Source organism: Austrofundulus limnaeus, unplaced genomic scaffold (assembly GCF_001266775.1).
Source record: "Austrofundulus limnaeus strain Quisiro unplaced genomic scaffold, Austrofundulus_limnaeus-1.0 Scaffold1696, whole genome shotgun sequence".
Taxonomy (NCBI): domain Eukaryota; kingdom Metazoa; phylum Chordata; class Actinopteri; order Cyprinodontiformes; family Rivulidae; genus Austrofundulus; species Austrofundulus limnaeus.
This window is the reverse complement of record NW_013954098.1, coordinates 945-23,608: the sequence shown is the minus strand read 5'-3', so window position 1 is coordinate 23,608 and position 22,664 is coordinate 945. Positions and strand designations below refer to the sequence as shown.

At 38.7% G+C, this 22,664-nt stretch overlaps 3 protein-coding genes and 1 long non-coding RNA gene across 5 annotated transcripts; 2 read left to right on the top strand and 2 right to left on the bottom strand.

The window, feature by feature from the left end:
- Positions 1-187: 187 nt before the first annotated feature.
- LOC106536131 (twinfilin-2) lies at positions 188-10,023 on the top strand (the record flags this gene model as incomplete). The annotated part of the gene is given in 10 exon segments (XM_014033330.1): positions 188-257; positions 1,000-1,142; positions 4,568-4,741; positions 6,381-6,476; positions 6,568-6,672; positions 6,793-6,807; positions 6,899-7,024; positions 7,145-7,295; positions 8,749-8,870; positions 9,171-10,023. Coding segments are annotated over 10 exon segments (1,170 nt in total), but the record flags the coding sequence as incomplete, so codon positions are not given.
- Positions 10,000-13,803, bottom strand: LOC106536132 (uncharacterized). Its single transcript, XR_001312520.1, has 2 exons — positions 13,765-13,803; positions 10,000-10,576 (listed from the first exon to the last, which is right to left on the bottom strand). It is a non-coding gene; the product is annotated as an uncharacterized LOC106536132 (long non-coding RNA).
- A 545-nt stretch (positions 13,804-14,348) lies between these two features.
- On the top strand, positions 14,349-16,957 carry LOC106536130 (cytokine-inducible SH2-containing protein). 2 transcript variants are annotated; one of them, XM_014033328.1, is made up of 3 exons: positions 14,349-14,435; positions 15,203-15,351; positions 15,586-16,277. In XM_014033328.1, exons 2-3 carry the CDS (start codon positions 15,237-15,239, stop codon positions 16,122-16,124), a joined length of 654 nt encoding a protein of 217 aa, XP_013888782.1. In that variant the 5' UTR covers positions 14,349-14,435; positions 15,203-15,236; the 3' UTR covers positions 16,125-16,277. The 2 variants fall into 2 exon arrangements, with proteins under 2 accessions (XP_013888782.1, XP_013888781.1); XM_014033327.1 differs by having other exon boundaries at positions 14,412-14,825; positions 15,586-16,957.
- On the bottom strand, positions 16,317-20,458 carry LOC106536129 (hemK methyltransferase family member 1; the record flags this gene model as incomplete). Its single annotated transcript, XM_014033326.1, is given in 6 exon segments — positions 16,317-17,217; positions 17,301-17,411; positions 17,681-17,776; positions 20,039-20,144; positions 20,223-20,272; positions 20,394-20,458. Coding segments are annotated over 6 exon segments (492 nt in total), but the record flags the coding sequence as incomplete, so codon positions are not given.
- Positions 20,459-22,664: the final 2,206 nt, after the last annotated feature.

Genomic DNA, 22,664 nt, shown 5'->3' with positions numbered 1-22,664 from the left:
ACTTTATTCTGAAGGTGTGGCGGCTTTTATTTTGCCGTGGCGAAGCGCCACAATCAATTACTTGTAGGGGAAACCCTGTAAAAGTTTCTTAGTTCTGAATGAAGCAATTATGGGATTACCATCTTAAGACTTGAGATTTCTTACATTTTAAGGAACTGTTGATGAGCATCTGTTTATTCACCCACAGGGCTACAACAACAGTAAAGGTGTGGTATTGGAGGCTTCATTCACTCCAGACTCTCAGTTTGTGATGATTGGTAAGTTTAAATTAACATCTAAATATTGTGTTAGAAATAGARGTCATTTAATCGAATGATTTTGGTCACTCTTACAAAATCTATCAGCCATACTTGTACAGATTTATGGCTGGTTTATACTTMAACAAGACACGAGAACAGATCTGTGATTACATCATTGTGGATGTCTTTGTCTCATCCAGTGTTTATGGTCGGGAGGAAGATACGGGGGATAAATCATATTTTTTTCCCCTCTGCCCTCCCACACACTCCCAATATAGCACAGGTCATGTGCACAGCTAACCGTTTAAACAACAACAGTGATATCAGGACAGGTAGAGGTTGTTTTTGTATCAAACGTTGGAAGAGATTGAAAGAAGATTTAAACGTTGTTGATTTCTTACGATTAACATCAGCCATAGAGAAGCTCGTGTTGGTCTTGCTCTAATTGTAAATGCTCATTAAAACAAGATCAATATTAGAGTAGGTCTATCTTTTCTTGAAATTATTTTGTTGCACCTTAGTTGGATCTGCATTAATTGTTTACACATTGAGCCAACCTCACTTCTTTTCCTCATTAATACTGAAAAATTGCTTCAGAAAATACTTTTTTTGATTTTATAGAGAAACTAACTTAATGAGTAACAATYTGATAGATCCTTTCAGTATGAGTTGGCAACGATTAGAAGTTTTGCACAAAATTGACACCTTCAAAATGTTTTCGTGTTGTGTTTTGTAACATGTGTCACATGTTTGTTTTTAGGTTCTGAGGAYGGAAAGATCCACGTGTGGAACGCAGAGAGTGGCATGAAGGTGGCGTTGTTAGACGGGAAACACACGGGCCCAATCACCTGCCTACAGTTCAACCCCAAATTCATGACGTTTGCCAGCGCCTGCTCCAACATGGTGAGTGTGAGCAACTCTAAACTGCTTAAATGTAAATGTTAGTTTTCAGTCAGACATTTATTTACTCAATCTGAATTCAACCCAATAAATACACTTGAGATGTTTGCTATATTGAAAATGTAACACTAAAGAAAGATGGTTAAAATTTAGTCAAATTTTGGCTTTTATTTTGGAAGAATGCAAAAGGAATAGTCGCTCTATATTGTGTTTCTTTTTTTATTAACTTATGTAGATTCAAGTTTTTCTAACGGGTAATTGATGATTAAATTTTTCAGGCGTTCTGGCTCCCCACCATCGACGACTGATAACGTAAAGCTGCAGTTTGTGTACGTAAAGCTGCAGTTTGTGTTGAAGACCAGCAGGGGTCAGCTGTGTGTGGACGTCACCACCTGTGTGCAAAATCCAAAATTATTTTGTAAATATTGGGTTGTGGGAATGGATCACTTGTTTATATTTTTTCTTTTTTTATTTGTATTTAACATTAAAATGTTTTTCTTTGTTAAAAAAACGAGTTTGAACTTTCATTATTTTTTATCTATTTACTTTCGTAAACTATTTCTGAGCCGATCAACATTTAAGGTTTTTTTTTAAAGTAAGAAAAAAGTGGTCTTAAATTCATTTTGGCATATTAGCTGCTGAGAAGACCAGTTTAAAATAGTGCTGTMACAACATTTAAAATGACTCATGTTTTGTAGTATGTCTTATTTTTAGGATATTGGTGAAAACGCTGAGAAATTCAGTTAGTTTTTGTTTTAAGTGTGATGTTCTTTGTCAAAACCAAAAAAAAGGCAGAAGTGGCTTCAAAGCCAGATGCTTGTGTGGAAAATTTGCTCATCTGATTGAAGTAAAAAAAGTCCTCAGCATGGTCAGGTGTTGATGACTGTTAAAAACATCTTACTCAATCTGTTGATCAAGGGTTGTCTCACGTGGGTGAGATTGAATAAATTGTGTAAAGTTTTCTGTACATTACGCTTCCTGTCACCCGTATTCAGTTAATAATAAATCACAGGACAGCTGCCTCTTTAAATCCACATTTAAAAGCGAAGACTTAACTTTTTGATTTATTAAAACCTGAATAGCACTAKTGGTACTATAGGACTTGTGAGTCTTGTTCAGCTTTGTGTTAGGCTYTTCGTGGACCACTTTCCCAGCCTGGACAGTCAGAGCTAAATATGGGAGAAAGGAGATCAGGTTCCATCTCTGCACATGACGCTGTCCCACTTAACTTGAGCAATGTCCCAGTTCATACAGACACACTTGGAGTCCGGACCCTGAGTAATCCTCCCAACTTTGCAGTCAGAACACTCGGATCTTCACCTGAATTAAAGGACCAACTTTACCTTTGTGCCTTTTCTTTTTCTTTATTATTCTTTTTTTTTTTTACTTTTTATATTTTCTGGATTGGACTGTATTTTTGGAGCTTCTCTTCTGCCCACCCCACCACCGGCAGGAGAAGGACACCGCTGACCTGCCATGTTTCTCGCACTGACGGTGACACCAGAGCTGAGGCAGTTCCTGGCCAAGGCAAGAGGTGGAGCAGCGCGCCTCATCAAAGTCTGCATCCGGGACGGTGAGTGACCCAGGATAGGATGGTCTTCAGGGGGCTACCTTTCTGTTCAAAACCACAGTGCTGGAGAGCTAAAAATGTCTTAAAAGTCACTTGGTTCATCTGATTTTTCTAAGCTTAAACTTGTACATAACTCATGTTTCTTTACATTGAACGGGCCTAAAACTTAACTTTGTTACTTAAAATGTAGCAGCCTTATTGCCAGTGGGTCAAGCAGTCCCAGTAAATTAAAACAAACATTTTGGTTATTTTATGTAGGAATAAAATGTGAATAAATGCTACTTTTCTCACTATATTCTCACTCTTTTCTATGGAGYGGAGTTTATAGTTCAAGGCCTGAATATGTGTAACTACAGAACAAGAGGCCCAAAGTTTCCTCCAGTTTAACATGTCACCTCTTAAAAAAAACAGAATGTAGAGGGGATTTTCAGCTGTTGTTCCAATAGGTTTAAAGACCAAAAAACAAGTAAAGAAACACCACAAATTAGGCTAATTTGTGTTTAAAAAAAAAACAAGACTAAGCTGTCCGACGTGTCCGAGCAGGGACTCTGTGACACCTGAGCGACCTGGAAAAAACCMACATGAAGCAATAATTTTCCAGGTAGCCGATTATCCATGAAGTGTTTAYATCTTGTTTTTGTATCCGACCAGCGGCACGCTGTAATACGACTCACGTCAGATGCATTCTGGGACAATTTGGGGGTCTATCTTGGTGGGCTTTAGCTATCGTGTTAAATATTTGGTCTCAGATTGATGTCAGAGCAGAGAGCAGACAGGTTCTAGCTCGTCATGCTGAGTTCTGCATGTCTGAACATGCTTTGAACTCCCTCATTTAGTATTTCTCATATACACTTGACCTTGGCTTTGATGACAGGACATTTAAATGTGTACAAGTACACAATGTCGTCACTGACAATAAGAAACAAAGCAAGTTATTTAAATTTCCATCACTGTTCTGTTTCATCCCATTTATCAAAGTAACACARATGTGTTTGAATAAAAAGCATTATCTGGCCTTCATGCTTAGACTTATTTTAGAATTGCAACTCTACATATTAAAATAAGTTTCACGTGTTTARTTATGGAGTTTGTCGGTGTTATTACTCCATATTTGTTCTAATATCAAAGGAGAAACTGGACATTTGGTTCACATTCAACCACCGTCCCCTCTGATTTTTACCCTTAATTATATAAAAAAAAACTGTTTACAACATCCAGGGTATCCCCCAACGCACAACCTATCAAGTGGGTGATTATTTGGTTTCATATAACCTATAAAGACAGCAGAGAATGGCTGATGGAAAGTATGTGTGTGCAGACCTGGAATGTGTTGCGGCTCAGAATAGCAACACGGCCCCAAGAGACAGTGGAGAAAAGACCCCCCCCCCGCACCCCACTGAGGTCATCAGACTGCAGGTTTTATGTGTGTTTTCATACGAGTTTTCAGGCTCCGCTGGGAGATTTAACCCAGTCAGGAAATAATCCAGCTGTATTTTCAGCTGTGATATTAGATTTCACTTTTCCTTTTTTCCACAACACTCTGGTCCAGACTGCGTGACTTTATTACAGGTTGRACAAACTTGAGGAAAAGGCCTTCATTTATGAACTAATGATGAAATTAAATGTCTAATCTAATTATTGTTTTAAATRAATAAAATTGTATACTGTTTTTCCTAGATTTATTTCTCCATTTCACTGTGTGTGTTTTTGTATAAGTAAATCCATTCTGAAGGAGATTTAAGGCTAATAAAAACATCTTTAGTTAAACACATTGTGTTGTAATGGTGAACATGATGCAATRTGTCGTCTTGTTTGGTGCTCTGGTATGTGATGAGTGGTGGTCTGATTTTCAGAGCAGCTGGTGCTGGGGGCCTACACTGAGCCAGAACACAACTGGGACCAGGACTATGATCACTTCCTGCTTCCTCTACTGGACGACCAGGAGCCCTGCTACGTCCTGTACCGTCTGGACTCCCAGAATGCACTGGGTTACGAGTGGGTTTTCATCTCGTGGTCTCCTGACCAGTCTCCAGTAAGACTCACGTTTCCTCTATTCAGTCAGCAACAAATACTATGTCTGTATTGTCTTTTTTAATCAAAATGTCTGCTTTAAAACGAGCCTTTTTCATAAATAGTGTGGTCTTTCTGGTGCAGGGTATTTCCCAGGTTGCTGTCAAACTATTTAGGGAGTCATCCTTGTAACATAAAAKATGTTGAAGCTGTCTGCAATAAAAATAGAGCTTAAAGTCATGTTTTCCCAACACTAGCCAACTAATGTGAGCCCAGCACAGCATCAGAGCTGAATACACCTGGTCCAAATAATCCAGGAAGAATTAGATGGAAACGAGTGAGACAAACTGATGAGCTCCTTCCTGCATGTCTTAAAAAAACACAGGTGTCTGCAACCTTTACTTACATTTGAATAAATACATTGTTTTATTATGAAATGAATCTATTAAAAATGTTCATTTCAGCACAAGAGACACTTTCAACATAAAACATTACTTCCATAAGTTGAAAGTATTAAAGCTAGTTAGAGAATAAAACAATTAGCCCAGCTTATCTGTTGGATATTTAATTGTGACTTATTGGAGATTTTTTTTTGTCTTATCAATAAAGGCAGACTTTATTTTTATTTATTATTTTTATTTAAAAGGGGACAGTGCAATTTAATAAATCATATGACAATTCATAAGTTAAAAAAGCCAGAATTAGCCAAATGGCTATTTTTCATCTGTAGTCCCCTGGCCATGATGTTAAAAAGCAGCATAATACAGGAATAAAATACAGCAAACACACAATAAATAAGAGCAGGACATTAAATTAAACATAAAAAACACAATACACCACATTAAATACAGCTTATCTTTAGTGTTGGCAGATATAAGAATCAACAAGCCATTTTTTTAAGATGCTTAGTGAAACACCTGTAGGTTGCTAACTGTCTAATTTCACCTGGTAGTGAGTTCCATTTGTTTCAGCTTTTATTGTATTTTATTCAAAGGTGGGTATTTTCTTCAAATCATAAATTACAGCAATATTTTTTTAGAGCACCTTGTTTTAAAAACTCCTGGGATGTCTGTTTTCCCTCTCAGCACTTTGCCAAAATCGGGTTAAAAATGTAAAAATTTCAGATGAATTTCAGAGAAAGATTACTCAGGAGCTCAAACAAATAAGCTCACAGGCTAAAAACAACCACTAGCACAATGTGATCAGTGTGTTTTGTATTGTAATATTAGTATAATTATACAAATGTCATTTTAGTTGCATGTAATTGGACAGGAAAAATGTTTTTCCACTGTTGTTATGAATGTCAGCATTCATTTTTATGCCAATTTTTTTTTGTCAAAGCTATGAGAGCCCTGTCCCAAAACAATGAGAACATGCTGCTCATGTAGCTTTTAAAGAATTCAGATTCTGTAAGAAAGAGGAGAAAGTTCTCTCCAAAGTTAAAAAAAAACCTTGTGCTCCAGATTTTTCTTCATAATGAAATCAAGACAACCACATTYGCACATTTTCATCAAGATAACGCACGTCTGAGGATCTAAATCTATACCATTTCTTTTTCTAACCAATTGGAACGATGTGTTTATATATAACCATGTTTTTTAATAACTTAAATTGTAGATAAGTTTCAATTCAAAACTTCATCTCATCTGTCATGTCTGCAGGTGAAACAAAAGATGTTGTACGCTGCCACGCGTGCCACGGTGAAGAAGGAATTTGGTGGCGGCCACGTGAAGTACGAGATGTTCGGCACCACAGAGGTCAAAAGTTTCCCCCGCGTACCTGACAAAAAGTGTCTGAACTGCCAAGGCGACGCGTTTTTGTTTTTAAAACTCTTTGTTTTTCTTGCAGGAGGACATCTGCTTGCAGGGCTTCCAGCATCATGTGTCGTCCTGCTCAGGCCCGGCCCCGCTCACGTTAGCCGAGCAGGAGCTGCAGCGGATCAAAATCACAGAGGTGAGAGGTCAGCGTTGCACATAGCCCCGTGCACGAGCTGCTTCCTCTTTTTTTTTTAAACCACCATTTCTACATCTCAGAACACATAAGGTAACTTTGCTCTTGCTTTTGTCTTTTCAGGGCCGAGTGAAACAGGTATGTTTAAGGATGACTGCGTGGAGTCATCATGGATTAGAGGGAGATTGAGAGTTGACAATGAAAGGTGTCTGTTTGCTGTCCCCTGCAGGTGAAGACAGAGATCAGCGTGGAGAACAAGCACCAGACACTGCAGGGCCTCGCTTTCCCGCTGCAGGAAGCAGCCAAAAGAACTCTGCAGCTAATGGCCCAAAAACGCGTCAATTACATTCAACTGGTGAGCCAGGAGTAAATCCAGAGTGTCTCCAAAACACGACAGAGATGTGAAGCTTTTATTTGAACAAAAACTAATACAGAGCAGCTTGAAGACTTCTCTGCATTTATTGTTGTGCTTTAGCGGCTGGATGTAGAAAAGGAAACCATCGAGCTGGTCCACTCAAACCCAACAGAAACTCGAGATCTGCCCCGAAGGGTTCCCAAAGACACTCCCAGATACCACTTCTTCCTTTACAAGCACTCCCATGAAGGGGACTACCTGGAATCTGTTGGTACGATGCAGAATCCTTAAACCGCCATGATCCTGTGTTTATCTGAACCAGTTACACACACACACACGCACGCACGCATGCACACACACACACACACACACACACGTTTGGACAGCTATCCATTTGGGGACATTCCATTGACTTCCATTACATTCCTACAGCCTAACCCTGACCACAAACCCTAAGGCTAACCTCACCTGACCCTAAAACTAAACTAAACTCAATTCACACCTTGGTCCTAAACCCAACCCCCAACCCACCAATGGCATTTAAACCAAATGGAGACTCGACTTTTGTCCCCAAATGCACCAGTTGTCCCCAAAGTAGGTTTTTTGTCTTAAAACTTCCCCCAAATGTCACCAGAAACAAACACATACACACCTGTAGTCCAGGACCACAAACAGCTGATCTCAGACTGGAACAAGTGTTTCCACATACTTGTAAATGTAAAAAAAAAGAAAAACAACAAAAGTTAAAGGAAGTGCAGATCAGTTGCACTGAAAACAGCGATGACACATAAAATATGACGTGCTATTTGAGTTCTTTGATAATGCTCCTAAATGTTTCAGTAGATGACGATGATTTGCTTGATTAACAAATGCAAAGTACTTCTGAAAAAGTCATTCTGTTATTGCAATATCTTCACATTTTGTAAGTTTTAACGTTGCTTTCACCTTTGTGATGTAAGTTGCTGTATTCAGTATAGTCCAGGGCTTCTGTCTGTTTTTAGTCATTAAGTCTTTGTATTTTATTTTGGCCTAATTTTCTCATTTCTTAAGTTTTAAACTGTATTGTACTAGGTAATGAAAATGACCTTTTCACCATTATTACATTGAGTTTTGATGCAAAACTACAGGTTTTTCTCCCACCCCCCTTTTGTTAAAACTGACCTTTTCCTCAAATCAACTCAAATTGTTTTMCTGTTTCAAAACATATTTAAAAGGCAACAATCATTAGCAATATTCTCTTATATACAGATCGAGAAATAAAAAATAATGGCCTAAGTCATTTTTTTAAATATTTTTTTCAGGAAACAAAAAGCTTGACCAAAAATGTACTGTATGACATGTTTGGAGATTCCTGACAAACTTAAAAAAAAACAGACTTTTTATGACTATTATAATGAACATTTTAGGAAGGCGTCGATATTAAATTCAAAATAAGTATCTCAGAATCCACATTTGATATGTAAATTAAAGATTTAAATCATTTGCAAGTACTCGTGTTCTGCTTTTATTTGCATCCACGGTGCAACTGATTTGTTTTCAGACAGAAATTACATTTAATTAGCTCCCCTTTGTTTTGGCTCGGGAATCTAAGCAAATATAGCGCAACACATTTGGAGTTTGTCACCGACTAGGCTGCACTGAAGGACTACGCACAGACTGCTGATATTTTGACTTTTAATGAAATACGATTCCAATCTGATGCTTTTTTTTTCTTCTTCCCACAGTGTTTATCTACTCCATGCCAGGATACAGCTGCAGCATCAAGGAGAGGATGCTGTACTCCAGCTGCAAGAGCCGACTACTGGAGGACGTGGAGAAAGATTATCATTTGGAAGTAGCTAAAAAGGTAACAGATGTGCCAATGGGACTGAGCATTAGGAAGCGTGGCTTCATTCGTGGTTGTTACTGAGAACACTGAAATCTGTGTACTTTCACCTATAATACTCACTGAAACTGCAACTATAATTAAAATGAAAAGGTGGCATTTACATTACTAAATTCTAATTACAGCTCGTGAAGAAACTATGCAACTGAATGATTAATAGTGTCAAAGTTCTTCACTTTTAATGAATGCTTCACGCAGACGCATCTTGTCCACCTGCATTTTGACTGATCKCTTTTATTTTGCTTCTGCGTCGACGCGCAGCTGGAGATCGAAAACGGCGACGAACTGACAGAGGAGTTTCTGTATGAAGAGGTCCATCCCAAGCAATACGCCCACAAGCAGGCCTTCGCCAAACCCCGCGGTCCTGCAGGCAAAAGAGGACACAAGCGTCTCATTAAAGGAGCGGGAGAGGCCGTTCAGGACAGCTAGGAGCCGACGGATTCAWCTCCAGCCATGTCTGCACCTTCCTGGCCTTTCCTTTCCCGACCGACGCCGACCCTCTGCTGTGTGCGCACCGAAGCACTCGTGGTGCCAGTTTTATTTTTGGATTGATTTGTGCTGATAAATAATCTTTAATCAGGCTCTCTGGTCAGTCTGGGTTACTGTGTTACAGATATTTTGAAGGAACTAAAAATAGAGACGTTTAGAAGAGATTATTTTGTTAATCGGTGTTTTTCAGAATTTACAACCTGCAGTTTGCAAAAGAATGAAACCAGTACTGGCTCGTGATCAGTTCAGCTCTATTGTTAACTTTTATATCTTCAGTTTTGTAATGAGTTATCCACAGAAAAATAAAATGTCAAAACAGCTTTCTTTAAATCTGGTCTTGGATTAGTGGTTATAGTTGTCAATTTGGTCAAAATAAACTTGTAATTTATTTATTTATTTTTTTCAATGAGGTTGTTCAAAGAGATATCTACAGCAGGTAAGATATTCATTGTTCATCGCCTGACTACAGTGCATTTTGAGCTTTCCTTTTAAGGCAGAAATCTTGAATCTGTTGAGTTAGTTTTTTAAGCAGTTTGATCAAACAGAAGCTGTAAACTTTTCTTACATTCACACTCTCTTCTGTCATCCACTTGCCTTCCCATTAAACAAACATTTCAACCTGTAATCCCAGCTTACAAACTGAAGTTTTAGGTGTTTTCCACATTAATAATTTATAGTCTTGATTGTGTTACTGAATGGAATTGCTGCCATTTCTGTGAAGATTTATTTGATTCCAGCTGGCTGAAAAGAATTAGATTGGAATTAGATTTATCTTCTCTGGGTGGAGGATAATAAGTCATGTTAGCAGCTCTGTGAAGTCACACTTTAAATAATACAACCTAGTTTCGAAGTTTCGGCACATTGTAAAATGTTTAAATCCTTGAATTGTATAGTTCTTAAAAGAAAAGCAATGAAATAAATGTTGGAGTTTCTTTTTTTTCTTTTTAAACWAGCACCTTTATTCAATTTGGTGCAGAACACGTGGATAACAAACAAAAGAGGCTTTAACACAATAAAAGAAAATGATGTTCTTTGAAGTGAAGACAGGCAAAGGCTCAGATTTTCTGCCTTTTATCATCTGTGGTGCATTAAAACCGTTGAAAGCAGAAAATCTGTGGAACACTGCTGGAGTGGCAATCTTCCCTCACACGTCAACTGCATTCAGAACAGACACGGATCTGTAAAATGAAGCACTTCGTTGGCTCAGAAACACTGAACACCATTATGGAAAACTGCCCTGCGGTCTGTGGAAGCAAAATGTAAAAGTTTTCTTGGAAAACGCGAACCGAATCCTCCCAGCTGAAGAGGAAAAGGGGGACCATCTGGTCTTTTTTTCTTTTAACAATCAGGAAACAGTTGAAAAGCTGTGTATTTGCCATGGTATGAGGGTGCGTGAGTAACTTTAGCTCATTCAGCTTTAACGCAGAGCAATCATGAACTCAGAACCATAAACAGGTTTCTCAAAAATGTAACGCTTTCGAGGAAGGTCTTGTTTGGACAATATGTGAAGTCATATTCTGCGTTTGTTCACACAGAACAGCAGTAAAACAAAAGGTTTGATGCATCCATTGTGTCAATCCTTCAGCTAAACCACACCGAATTTTAGCTCAGTGGGTTTTTGTTTTGTGTTTGTTAAAGTTGTGTTGCTGAAGTATCTTTAATGAGTTTGGTCCACTTGTGGATGTCCATCTAATGAGAGTTTCAATAAGATGCAGCCACTGCTTCATGACTTATTCTGCTAATAAACAGAAACATGTGGCAAACTCATACATACATATTAACTTAGCATTAATAAATAAGGAAATTAAGTGTTTGATAGATTTTTCCTTTGYTGTAACAATGCTTCTTGGCAATAAATCGTATTTATACCAGGCACCTGATTGGCAGCACATGGAGGGAAGCTTAAAACAAATGTCAATAGAAACAGCACAATAAGCTGTTTAGCTAAGATTTAATTAATTTTTCATGTGCACAAMCCACATACTCAGCTCCTCACATGTTCCTTACAAATGTCACACCATTTAATAAGGAAATTAACAGGCTTTCCAATGAAGAAGCATCATTACAACCAAGAAATAATCTACCAAACACAAGTTTCCTTTCGAGCTAAACCGCAGCTGCATTTTAATAATACTTGTTTCTGGCATTACTTTAAACAAGATCACATTTTAACAAAGGGAACTATTTAATTTGTTGTTTCTACATGCAGTAACAGATTTATGAAAAGCCAGAAAAAAGTATGTTTTTGCCTTTTTTTAAGAGAGAGACAGAAAAAAAAGAAAATTTATAATCTAAACAATGACTCAGCATTAAAAACAAGGTTATGAAACAACAGTGAATCTTGTATCTACTTTGACATTTATTTCATTGCAGACAGTTTGAACCCAAAATATCTTTGTTTTGTCTCATCACAGTCGTTCACATGTTCTGATTTCTGCACTTTAGGTCAACATCACGTTCAATGATCCGGGCCAGACGAGCTGCTGCTCATCTTTACATCTGAATCTGAATGAACTGAACCCACAGCACTTGTTTCTCACAGCAAATGTTTCACACGTGAGATTTCATCAGTCTCACCATTTTATTTTCCACACGAGTATTCATTTTAAACAAACAGACACACACACAACCACGCCAATTAACTGAAGCAGTCAACTCTGTGGCAGAACAAGTTTTCTCTTTTCTTCAAACTTACAAAGGATGAATTTGTCTTACACCTTCCAGGCACTGACATCTTTTTCTCAGAATACCCTTGAAATGTTTTTTTCCTCGACACAGAGGGAGGACAACAGTCACTCGCCCTTTTTTTTTTCTAACTGCGCCCATTTCTCAGAAAATTCTGGGTATGCGGAGTGATTACACAGGAAACGTTTGATAGATTCAAATTATAAGCAAGCACGCGGCCTTGTGCTGGTTTGCGGACAGACTGTCAACAAAAAGAAGAAAATAAAGGATGGAGTGGAAACTAACAATGAAGCATTTGAAGAGAAAACATTTGTGCATGTTGCGAGAACTCAGCTTTTGAAAATAATGAAACATTTACAAGAATATTTCACTTAGGAGGCTGTTTTGCTCCGAAATAGCTGTGTGTTTGATGTTTTTAATAAACCTTATAATTATATGTTTATTAGGATAGTAAAAAAAACAAGGGTGCATTACAGCAAAAACCTGATGGTTCATATAGTGACTATGTTGGGAGATTTTATTTGTATTTCTGTAACGAAACATGACAAATGCAAAACACTTTAAATCTTAAGATTTTTAAAAAAGCACAAATGGCTGCATCCTCTGGAGCAAGAAAAAACACCCTTTAGTTCTTTACAACTAATCATGATTAATAATAAACCAAACTGAATGTGTCAGGTTATACAGAGTGGGAACTTTTCTCATCTTTAAATAATAAATAAGAACCTGCAGCTTTGTGCATTCATTTTGTAATGAAACAAACTTGTAAGGTGAAACGTTGAACACTTTTTGCATTTAGATAAGAAACAAGCCACATCTTTATTCCCCTGGTTAAAAACGGAGTAGAAATGATTAGTCATTAACTAGTACCTGCTGCTCACTAAATGTTTTGACGTCATTTTATTGACCCTGAGACTAAAATAATAAAATAAAAATAAAAAAAATACTGCAAGTGCTGCCATTTAAGGAAGTGGATTGCAAAATGAACATCTTTGAGGAAAAAGATGTGGTGATTTGCATTGTTATTGACATGGAAACTCATTGAATTCATAAAATTTTTCCACACGCAAAGAGCATAATGGAAAAACACTCGGGCCTAAATCATGAGCGCTTCTTTTATCTCATGTTTATGGCTTTGTGGGATTGTCCTTATGAGTGCAATTATTTGTTGGAGTACACACTCAGAAATACACTCGGTTAAAAAAAACAAAACAAAGAAAAACTCATTCAGTTTCATCTTATCAGCTTAAATGAGCCACTTCAAGTTTTTTTTTTTAAACGAAAACACAATTTATAAAATGCTGTGTGTTTTCTTTTCTTTGTCTGAGCCAGAAAAGCATGTTTGTTCAGCGACATCCAGCAGAGACAGATAAAGTCCACAAGACTTCTTAGAAAACAGGCTCATTCCAGGATTCCTGGGAAAAGGTTAAGATCTCCCTCTCTTTCAGAGCAGCAGCACTTTTTTTYCCCTCTTTGGTAAAAAACCTGGCTACAGTTGTGACCAAGTGTGCAGTGGTGTGTCATCAAAACACTAACATAACGAGAAATGTTTCAGATTATATAGATGGGGGTGTATTTTGAAAACTTTGACTCCGAGTGGGATGTCCCTAAAAATACAGTGAAGAAGCCTTCTACGATTATTAAATAATTATTTTTGCGTAATGATAGTAAATATACCTACTGTGGAGGCAGGAGTTAAGAAAAAGCCAAAGTGTAAAAAAAAATCCCAAACAGAAATGTGAGAAGATAAGAAATGCCACTTTAAGTAGTCTGAACTTTCCTAGATGGCGAAAATGAAAAAGAAAAAAAAAAAGGGGGGGGGTGTTGCCTGTTCAGCCTATACACTGTTACAAAAACAACTTGTTTTCTTTAGTATAAAAGCTCTGAACCTCCACGAAAAGCTGCAGCCTATTTTTCCAAACAGGATCGAGGGAAATCTATATTACTGGAAACAGCCAGTGTGCATTCCTATTATCTTTAATGCCGAGGCGGCGAATTTCCCAGAATGAGGGCTCTGTCAGGGCCGCCCGGCGGGGCGGAGTCAATCCCTGCAATTATTCCTGGAAAGCCAGTAGGCAGAAGCTGCCGCGCGCGGACAGTTCCTGGGAGCGCGAGAGCGTGCGCGCGTCGGTTTTTTTTTTTTTTTTCCTCCTTTTCAGCGAAGCCTTCGAAAAGACACGCGGTAGAACCAGGAGAGGGGAGAGGCACAAAGCAGAGATAACGTCCCCGGATGTGTTTCAGAGAAGACGGCAGAGAGGCGGTAGGAGCCAGAGCGGCAGCCGCGCGCAGAGTGTGACGTCAGAGCCAGAGCCGGTGCAGCGGGGAGTTCTGAGAATCGACTTCTAGGAAACGGTAAATTTTAAAAGCCAAGCCTTTAGCCTCCGTCCTTCATACGTCTGGACCCCACTCTGGCGACAACACACTCCGAAGCGCTGCTGTACAAAACTGAACCTTTTACATTTTTAGTTTATTAGTTTTATGTTTTTAACCAGCTGCGCGGTTTTACACCCAGGACCGAGGCGCTGTTGATGTCTGTGACAGGAGCATTTCCTGTCGTCGAACGAGACATTTGTGTCGCGTTTTCAGTCCACATTTTCAAACAAGCTCTTTTTAATAATAACAATATTATAAAAGCGGCTGTTTTTGAGCTTCTCTTTATGATTTGGTTAATATCTGAAGAGATTATCTAAAAGGACTTTTCCCTTTCGGAGGATTTATTAGTATGATTCTTTGTGAGCGCRGGTGAGTAGTCGACTTTTCTTTGTTTCCTTCATCTCATTTTTACATTTCTGTCATAGTTTGGCCTCATCAGAAAACAAATCCACCTTAAATGTACGCACTAYGATGATGATAATAATAATGATAAATTTATGTGTGAATTAAGTGAAGCTTTGTATAGAAATGCTGTCCTGGAAGTAAAAACAAATAAAAGCACAAAAAGCAAAACTAAAATAGTGAAGAATCAATGCAGAGTTCTTAAGCATTCTTGGAGAGAATTGTAAATAAAAAAGAAAACACAAATATCAGTGACTAGTCACACATTTTAAACAAACCCAGTTGTATTTAATGACGTGTTTATGTTTATGCTGGATTAACTCAACCTTTCCTCTCATTTCCAGTCCCAGGACTCTGACCACTGAGGGCCTTCGGGGTATGAGGGAGGGAACCGTACCCCCGACCTCCTGCCTTCAAAGCACATCTCACGTCTGGGACCCCATAAAGGAGCTGACAGCCATTCGGCTAAACCTGTGCTATCTTGAAAATTCAGGTACAGAAAAAAAAGAAAAGAAAAAAAAACGTTTTCACCTGTTTGTCAAGCTTTTTCTCGTTGGTTAATTCCTGCGTATTTCAGCGTGGGTTGGAACAGCTCGGTCTGTTAAATGTGCGTTTGTAGTGGAATTCTGCTTTTCAACAATATTCTTTCGCACTCAARTCAGCTGTGTTGTAATAAATAACCTTTAAGACCGTCCACAAAGACTAATACTGAGGGATGTGTGTGCAGGATGGTAYTGGGGAGCTCTAACAGCGGCGCAGGCTCATGCCGCCCTCCAAGGAGCATCGGAGGGGACCTTTTTAGTACGGGACAGCAGCCACCCCATGTACATGCTGACCCTGACGGTCAGGACTGCACGCGGCCCCACCAGTATACGGATCCAGTACAGCGACACCCGCTTCCTGCTGGACGCTAGCTCCCCGGCCCGCTCCAGCCTCTCATCCTTCCCAGACGTGCCCAGCCTGGTGCAGCACTACATGGGCGCCGAGAGGAGAGCGGAGGAGCAGAGAGTAAAGAAGGACAAGCAGCAGCAGCAGCAGCAGCAGCAGGAGGAGGAGGAGGACGACACGTGGAAGTCCTCGGAGCACGCAGTCCAGGACATGCCCGTGGTGCTAAAACTGAAGCGACCTGCGTACATATCCTGGAGCCTGCCCTCGTTACAGCACCTCACGCGCCTCGTCATCAATCGACACACCGACTGCCCCGACGAGCTGCCGATCCCACGACCCATGCAGCGTTTTTTAAAGGAATATCCCTTCAAGGTATGAGAGGAGGAGGAGTGGGGGGTGGAGGAAAGTCGGTCGACTTGACCCCGCTTGGCTGAATCTCGGCTTATTTAAGGGAAGAAAAACTCTTGAACAGGTCATTTGTGCCTGTAGAGGCCAGTCCAGAAAAAATGTTTCTGACAAAAAAAAAAAAAAGAAAAGAAAGAAATGTGCAAATTCAAGTTCAGACTGACGTGTCAAAGACTGGGTGCAAAAACAAAAAGAGCCCAGAAAAAGAAACCCAGTACTGTGACTGTAATTACTTTAAAGACAGACGTGGAACATCACAACTTCTGCATTTTCATATTGTTTCTAAGAAATACACAGATTTCATTGAGACATATTTTATGTCAATTTATTATTATTTTTTTCCCCTCAGAAGAGCATTTTGTACTTTTTACATGTGTAAATATTTCTAATAAAATACACAATTTGAGAAAAGAAGTGGCCCGTTGTTCATATCTTTGCTTCCCTATTTGTGGGGAAATAACCGTTGTTAACAATCACATGCCGGCTGCTCTTGTGACACTTATTGCAAAACATTTTCACCACTAATCACCTTTGAGACACAAAGACTCGTGGCCTTTGAGCTTTTAGTTTTGAGAGAAAAGCAGATTGTGTGAGGAAGTGTGTGTGTGTTTTGCTCAACAATGCATATGGACTGCATCTGAGTCAGCGGGGTGGACAAGCGGAGGGGAGGACCCATTCATCAGMGGATTCACAGAACCACTGAATGCTTCCTGGGAGGAGTGAGGGTGATTCTGAGAGGGAGCGTTCTAAGAAAAGCTTTGGTAATTACCTACAGGTCTGTGTCTGCTTTTGTGCTGTCGTGCACGCATTTTTTATCGTGAAACGGGGCGCGATCGCATCCGCTACCAGGTGAAAAGTGCGACCGTGATGCGAGAACTATCTGGGATTGTGCAAATTGTAGATGTTTTTTTTTTATGGGAGCTCATATTGGAGCCTGCTCGATGGGGGCAGGGGGAGCAGAGGCAACCTGAGCTAAAGCCAGTGTAATAGGATCTCAGTTTCTCAATCCTGATCCAGTTTGCAGTCCCCGTTTGACTCCTCTTTCTGCAGGATGCAGAACCGTGGCCTAAGAAACAACAACAAAAGCTAAGAAGAAAAAAAATCTACAATCTGAATCAAAAAACTGTAACAGCGTATTTCTAAACAAACCTGCCGCTGACGTCGTGTCGCGTTTCCAAGTACTGCAGCTCTTCCACGTTCTCCTCCACCCACTGTCGAACGAGCGGGGGGTGCCTGGGGTCCACCTCCAAGTAAACACGGCTGTTTATCCGAGGGGGAGGAATGACACAAAGGGAATTAAAATTTAATTAACAAAAAAAAAAGACAGGATTATCAGAAGTGACCTTGAGGTGCCTGGAAATGTAATTCACAGGAAGACTCCCAGAAAAGCTTAACTCGTTAAAAACGCAACACGATACTGGTGTGTGTGTGTTTTTTTTAAGCTAGCAGCTCCTGTGACAAATCGCCACAGCCGTTAAGAATTAATCCCAGGTGTGTGCGTGTTGACAGACAAAACTGTGGTGTCTTACCTGTGATTTGACAGGATGAGTGGAGCCAGAGTTAAAATCTGTTTGATCACATTTAGGCCATCTTCACCTCCGTCTAAAGCAGCAGGATCTTCATACCTGGAAGACAATAGAAATAAAACAATACAGGTACAGTGCATTCCCAAAATTTCAGATTTCAATTAAAAAAATAATAAACTAAGAGGTACACTTTGCATTTAGACATATTTATAAAAGATCGATTTATTTAAACTCAAAATTTCAAACATTCATTATTAATACTGTGCAGCTTTATGGTGAATCATGGCTTTCCCTGCAAAACCTGAAAAATATAGATAATTTTATTAGAAAATTTCTATTCAGCATTAAAGGGGGCGGATATGCAAAATCAACTATTGTGAGCTTTATATCATGCTATTCCCTCATTCCTTCACGCATGTTTGATAAATCCTTGAATCTCCTGCGGCAGCCATGTGGAACTGCCTAAACGCTTCCTGCTACAAAGCCCCGCCTATTTACACAAAGCTCCTCCCTGAAGCTCAGTCTATACCCGAGCTCCCGCCCCACAGAGCACCCCCTCCCCTAAAGCATTGTTTGAAAACGTGCTGAAGCGGGAGCGTCCGAAATGGTAGGACAGTTTGTCTGAAACAAACAACTATTTTTATTATAAGTTAGAATTTCACTTGCTGACATTTAATCTACTGTACATGCTATTTTCCCCTCTAAATTTACAAAAATATAATATCTGGTTGGATTTATACAAAATATAACTTTAGAGTGGCTGAAACTGCAAATTCAATTCCGGCAAAAGTGAAATTTTTATTTCTGGTTGGTCAAGCTACTTGTAATTTAAGTTTTATTATGTATGTGATTTAAGGCCTTATTGTCTTAATTTATGGATAACAATTCATGATTTAATCATTTATGAAGGAATAAAGTTCATCCGTGAATTGATCATGTTTATCTTTTTTCCCCTGCACATCAGAAGTTTAGAAGCATAAGTCAACATAAACTAAAAAAAAAATCAAAAGCAACAATTCAGATCAAAGAGTTCAACATGTCAGTGTTGATTCTCAGAAAGCTGTTTAGTTACTGTTTGGTGCGTTGGTCTGATATGCACCTGGCAGCTTTAAAATCTGTGGAATCGCTGTACAAACAACCAGATAAGAAGTCATTTAGTTTTCATCATTGTCATATAAAGAATATTTATGCTGGTTTTAGTACCAGAACGACTGCCTGATTCATAGGATTCTGCCGCTGCTCTTCTGAATGAGTAATACAGTAAGATGAGGACTGYGTGACAGAAGTGTAGTGTAAAATTCCACTGATGGCATGCTCTGGATGAAAAACAGCCTGAGTAAAAGCTTTGTTTTTTGTTGTTTTTTGTTTTTCCCCTCAGAGGAGCTGTACGATCTCCTCTGGCAGCTCTGTTTGCAGCTGACTTCAGATCAACAAATCCAGTCGGACGGAGCCTTTTTAATCATTGAAAAACAGCGAGTGGAAAAAACAAACCAACACATTTTGTTTGCTTTTTCATTCGCACTCACAGATGGATTTTTTTCCTTTTTCCTCGTGTCGATTTAGTGTAAAGATGACCGATTCCCGTTGAGTTTAAAAGAGAAAGTTCAGATCTTGTGGAGTTATGTAGCGAGGTTATAAACATATTTTCTTTATTGCTTGTAGTTTTCTATTTAAATTCTCATTTTTCGAGAAAAAGAATTTCGTTTTGACCCGGGCTGATGGGTTAACGGCTAGCTCAAGTGGTGCGAAGAGACCAAAGTGAATTGCTGTCGACTTGAAACAACCTCAGCTTCAAGAGTTTTGTATCACTTCCTGCAAACTCCAGGGCTTTTGCAGAAATCAGCCAATCAAATTTAAAGCTTTTCAATACCATTTTAAGGCCTTAAATTAAGTAAACTCTATTTAATGCTTTTAAATGCCTCACGGAAACCTGTTTTATAAACCTTTACACTGCTGCCAGCTCTTAATGACATGGTAATTCTGGCAGAAATATTACAATTTCCCTGCTGGAAGAGCTTTAACTGAAAAATTTAGATGTTTTTTTGGATTCACTCTTTACCATGTTCCCCTTTTTTTAATTTATTATATTATCCTTACATACGAATAGTTCAGGATCCTTTTCATCGTGTGCTGTACTTGTTTAACTCCACACGTGACAAATAAATGTTGGGCTGAACAGGAAATGCTACAACTAGCTGCCACTGTCACTATTTGCTTTAGCAAACAACCATAAGATTCTATGGTAATAACTGTAGGTCTTTTTGCAGTTCTAAATCAGCTTTAATAATATAAATGGTACAATAATCTATCGAGTACTTCTTTAAAATACTTAAACACAAATAAAAGGTATATGTTAGTCACCTATAAATTTCTGGCTCCAGTGACATCATATCTTCTGAAAACAGGTACGGAGGGTTACTGACCAAAGCTGAAACGGACCCACAGAGCCTTAACACAGCTTCTGCATCTGGAAATGGATGTGCATTTTTTTTTAAACCAGCAGGTCAGAAATACAGAACATTGTGTGGATTTTTTTTCTACTTACGTTTCATCACATCGAGATGATAAATCTGTAATCTGTCCTGAAGCCCCAACCTGTTGAGGAAACTCTTGTGTCAGACAACATGGTTTACAATAAAAAAACACAAGACTTTGAATAAACAGAGTAAATCACAAAGATTCCAAAAGTTACAACTTGTTTCCTTGACACAATTACCTCAAGGCGTTCTCCCGGGTTAAATCAACTGCATCCTGGCTGCGATCCAAGGCAAAGACTCGGAGCTGGGAAAACAGAAACAAACACGAAGAGTAAAACCTGTTTCTGTCTTCATTAACCATTTCTGTCAGGTTTTCTGTTGGAAATCAATCAGAACTATTGGCTTATGACAATGAGGTGACTCAGTCAAATTTAACAGATTTGAAATTGAAGTGTGGCATGGTAGATCCAAACAGATCACATAAGATCTTTGCTTAAAATCTTGACATGAAGTGAGGCATCGAAGAATGCTAGTTTCATTTGGTCTAAAGTGGTAAAACTGAACATTTAAAGTAAATGAGGGTGTTTTATTTAACCGAAACTATGTTTTAAATCTGTGTGCATATTCCTCTTCAATATCTCTAATAATTGTCATTAGTTGGACCGTAATCTGAAAAAGAGCAGCACTGCGGAAAATAGGGTTGGGCATGATCGTATCGTGTGCAATTAATCGTCAGAAAAACAATCGATTATATTTTTGACACTTAACGATTAATACGATCAATGCCACCAGACAGAGTCCACTCCTCTCTGCTTCAAATATGAGGAACATTTAAAAAAAAGTTCTGTAATTTATTTATCAACACAATTTAAAATTTGAAGTATAGCGTGAAGTCTGTAATTTTGACACAATTTGGAACAGATTTTTAAGAAGAGCAAATCTTTCCCACTAAATTGGTCATGTGACCAGGACATAAGGGTGTCCAGGGACTCCAAGGGATTAATTGTCAAATTAATCATTATCGGCTAAATACCACAATTAATCGTGATTACGTTTTTTGCCAATATTGCCCAACCCTAGCAGAAAAGTCAACTTGTCTGTAGCAGCCTCCTTATCTTTGCTAGAATGGAAAGGCAAAACGAGGTTACAATCCTTACATAACCCCGCTGAACACACCCGACTAAACTGACAGGTTTTAACAACGAAGGCACGCGTTGGACTAAAGTACATTTCCAACAAAGCATCGAGAGTCTTGTGGTCTTTGAGCCACCACACTGTAATTTGATGGAAATACTGAGAAACCCTTCTTAGTAAATGATCGATAACTGTTCGTGTGAAGTTAGTTTCATAAGTCCTGCGGAGTAAATGAACTGTTGTTTTTATTCCATTGTAATCTTGTGAAATACATGAGTCCTTGTGGGAGGAAACAGGAATCTTTTTGTAGAGTTTCAAGCTTTCAGGTTGGTTGAAGGAACACAAAAGGCAGCAACAGTTTTCATTCACCGATATTTCATTTGATCACAATGTGTCTGCCCTTTTATCGACTGTTTTTCCCGGAGGTCTTTCTCTGTAAATCTGAGATAAAACTGGATAAAAAACAACTTTGCACAAGAATTTAGCAAAGTGTGATCCAAGCACCAGGTTTGGCAAGATTCTCAAAAGCCTACAGAATCAACCTGCCCAATTAAAAATACAAGATGGAAGACAAATCCATTGGCCAAGTCCGGTTTAGTTCCGTAAAATCTCACTATTTGGCCGATCGGAGTGATCTCGGAGTCAGTTTAAAGGATTCTTGCACGCTGAATCTAATTTTCCTACTTCTTGAAGCCTCAAACATTTACAAGACATCTTTGCAATAACAAGCTTCAATTACTGACTCTTTTAGTGTCGGTTCTTGTAATCTATCCTTATTTTATATTCAGTAACAGACATTCCCCCAAAGGAAACATCTGTGCTTTTGTCATGGTTGTGTACCTTTAGTCAAAAAAAAAAAAAAAAACCAGGTGATTGTGATATAATTGTTAAAAATGACTGTGATATCAGCTGAGATAAAACCCAGATTCTCCTCAAAACTGTCAGCCTTCATCTTCTGCCTGTGCATCTCTGCACGCACTTGAGACTAGAACAGCCTCTGATTTACCACCCGCCTTTAACCATACTGACACTGCACACACTGATATTGCCATGACAACAAAATATAAATACATTTTGAAGCCCTAGAKCTCATAAATAATAAGCATTAGCTTTGACAGTCCATTAGTTAGATGATTAGAAATTTTAAAAGAGACCCATGATTTGTTGTAACATTAGACTTTATTTGATAAACATATATTTTAACTGTAAAATAAAGACTGCAAAAATACTGTAGGCTGTTTAGTTTTTATCATTTTTAAACTAAAAGTTTAAAAATATATTACACGGACGGGGCCATTTTATTTACAAGCAAAGCATTCTGGGTAAATGATGGCATGGATAGGTCATAGGTGTAAGGCTGCTAGCGAGCTATATCC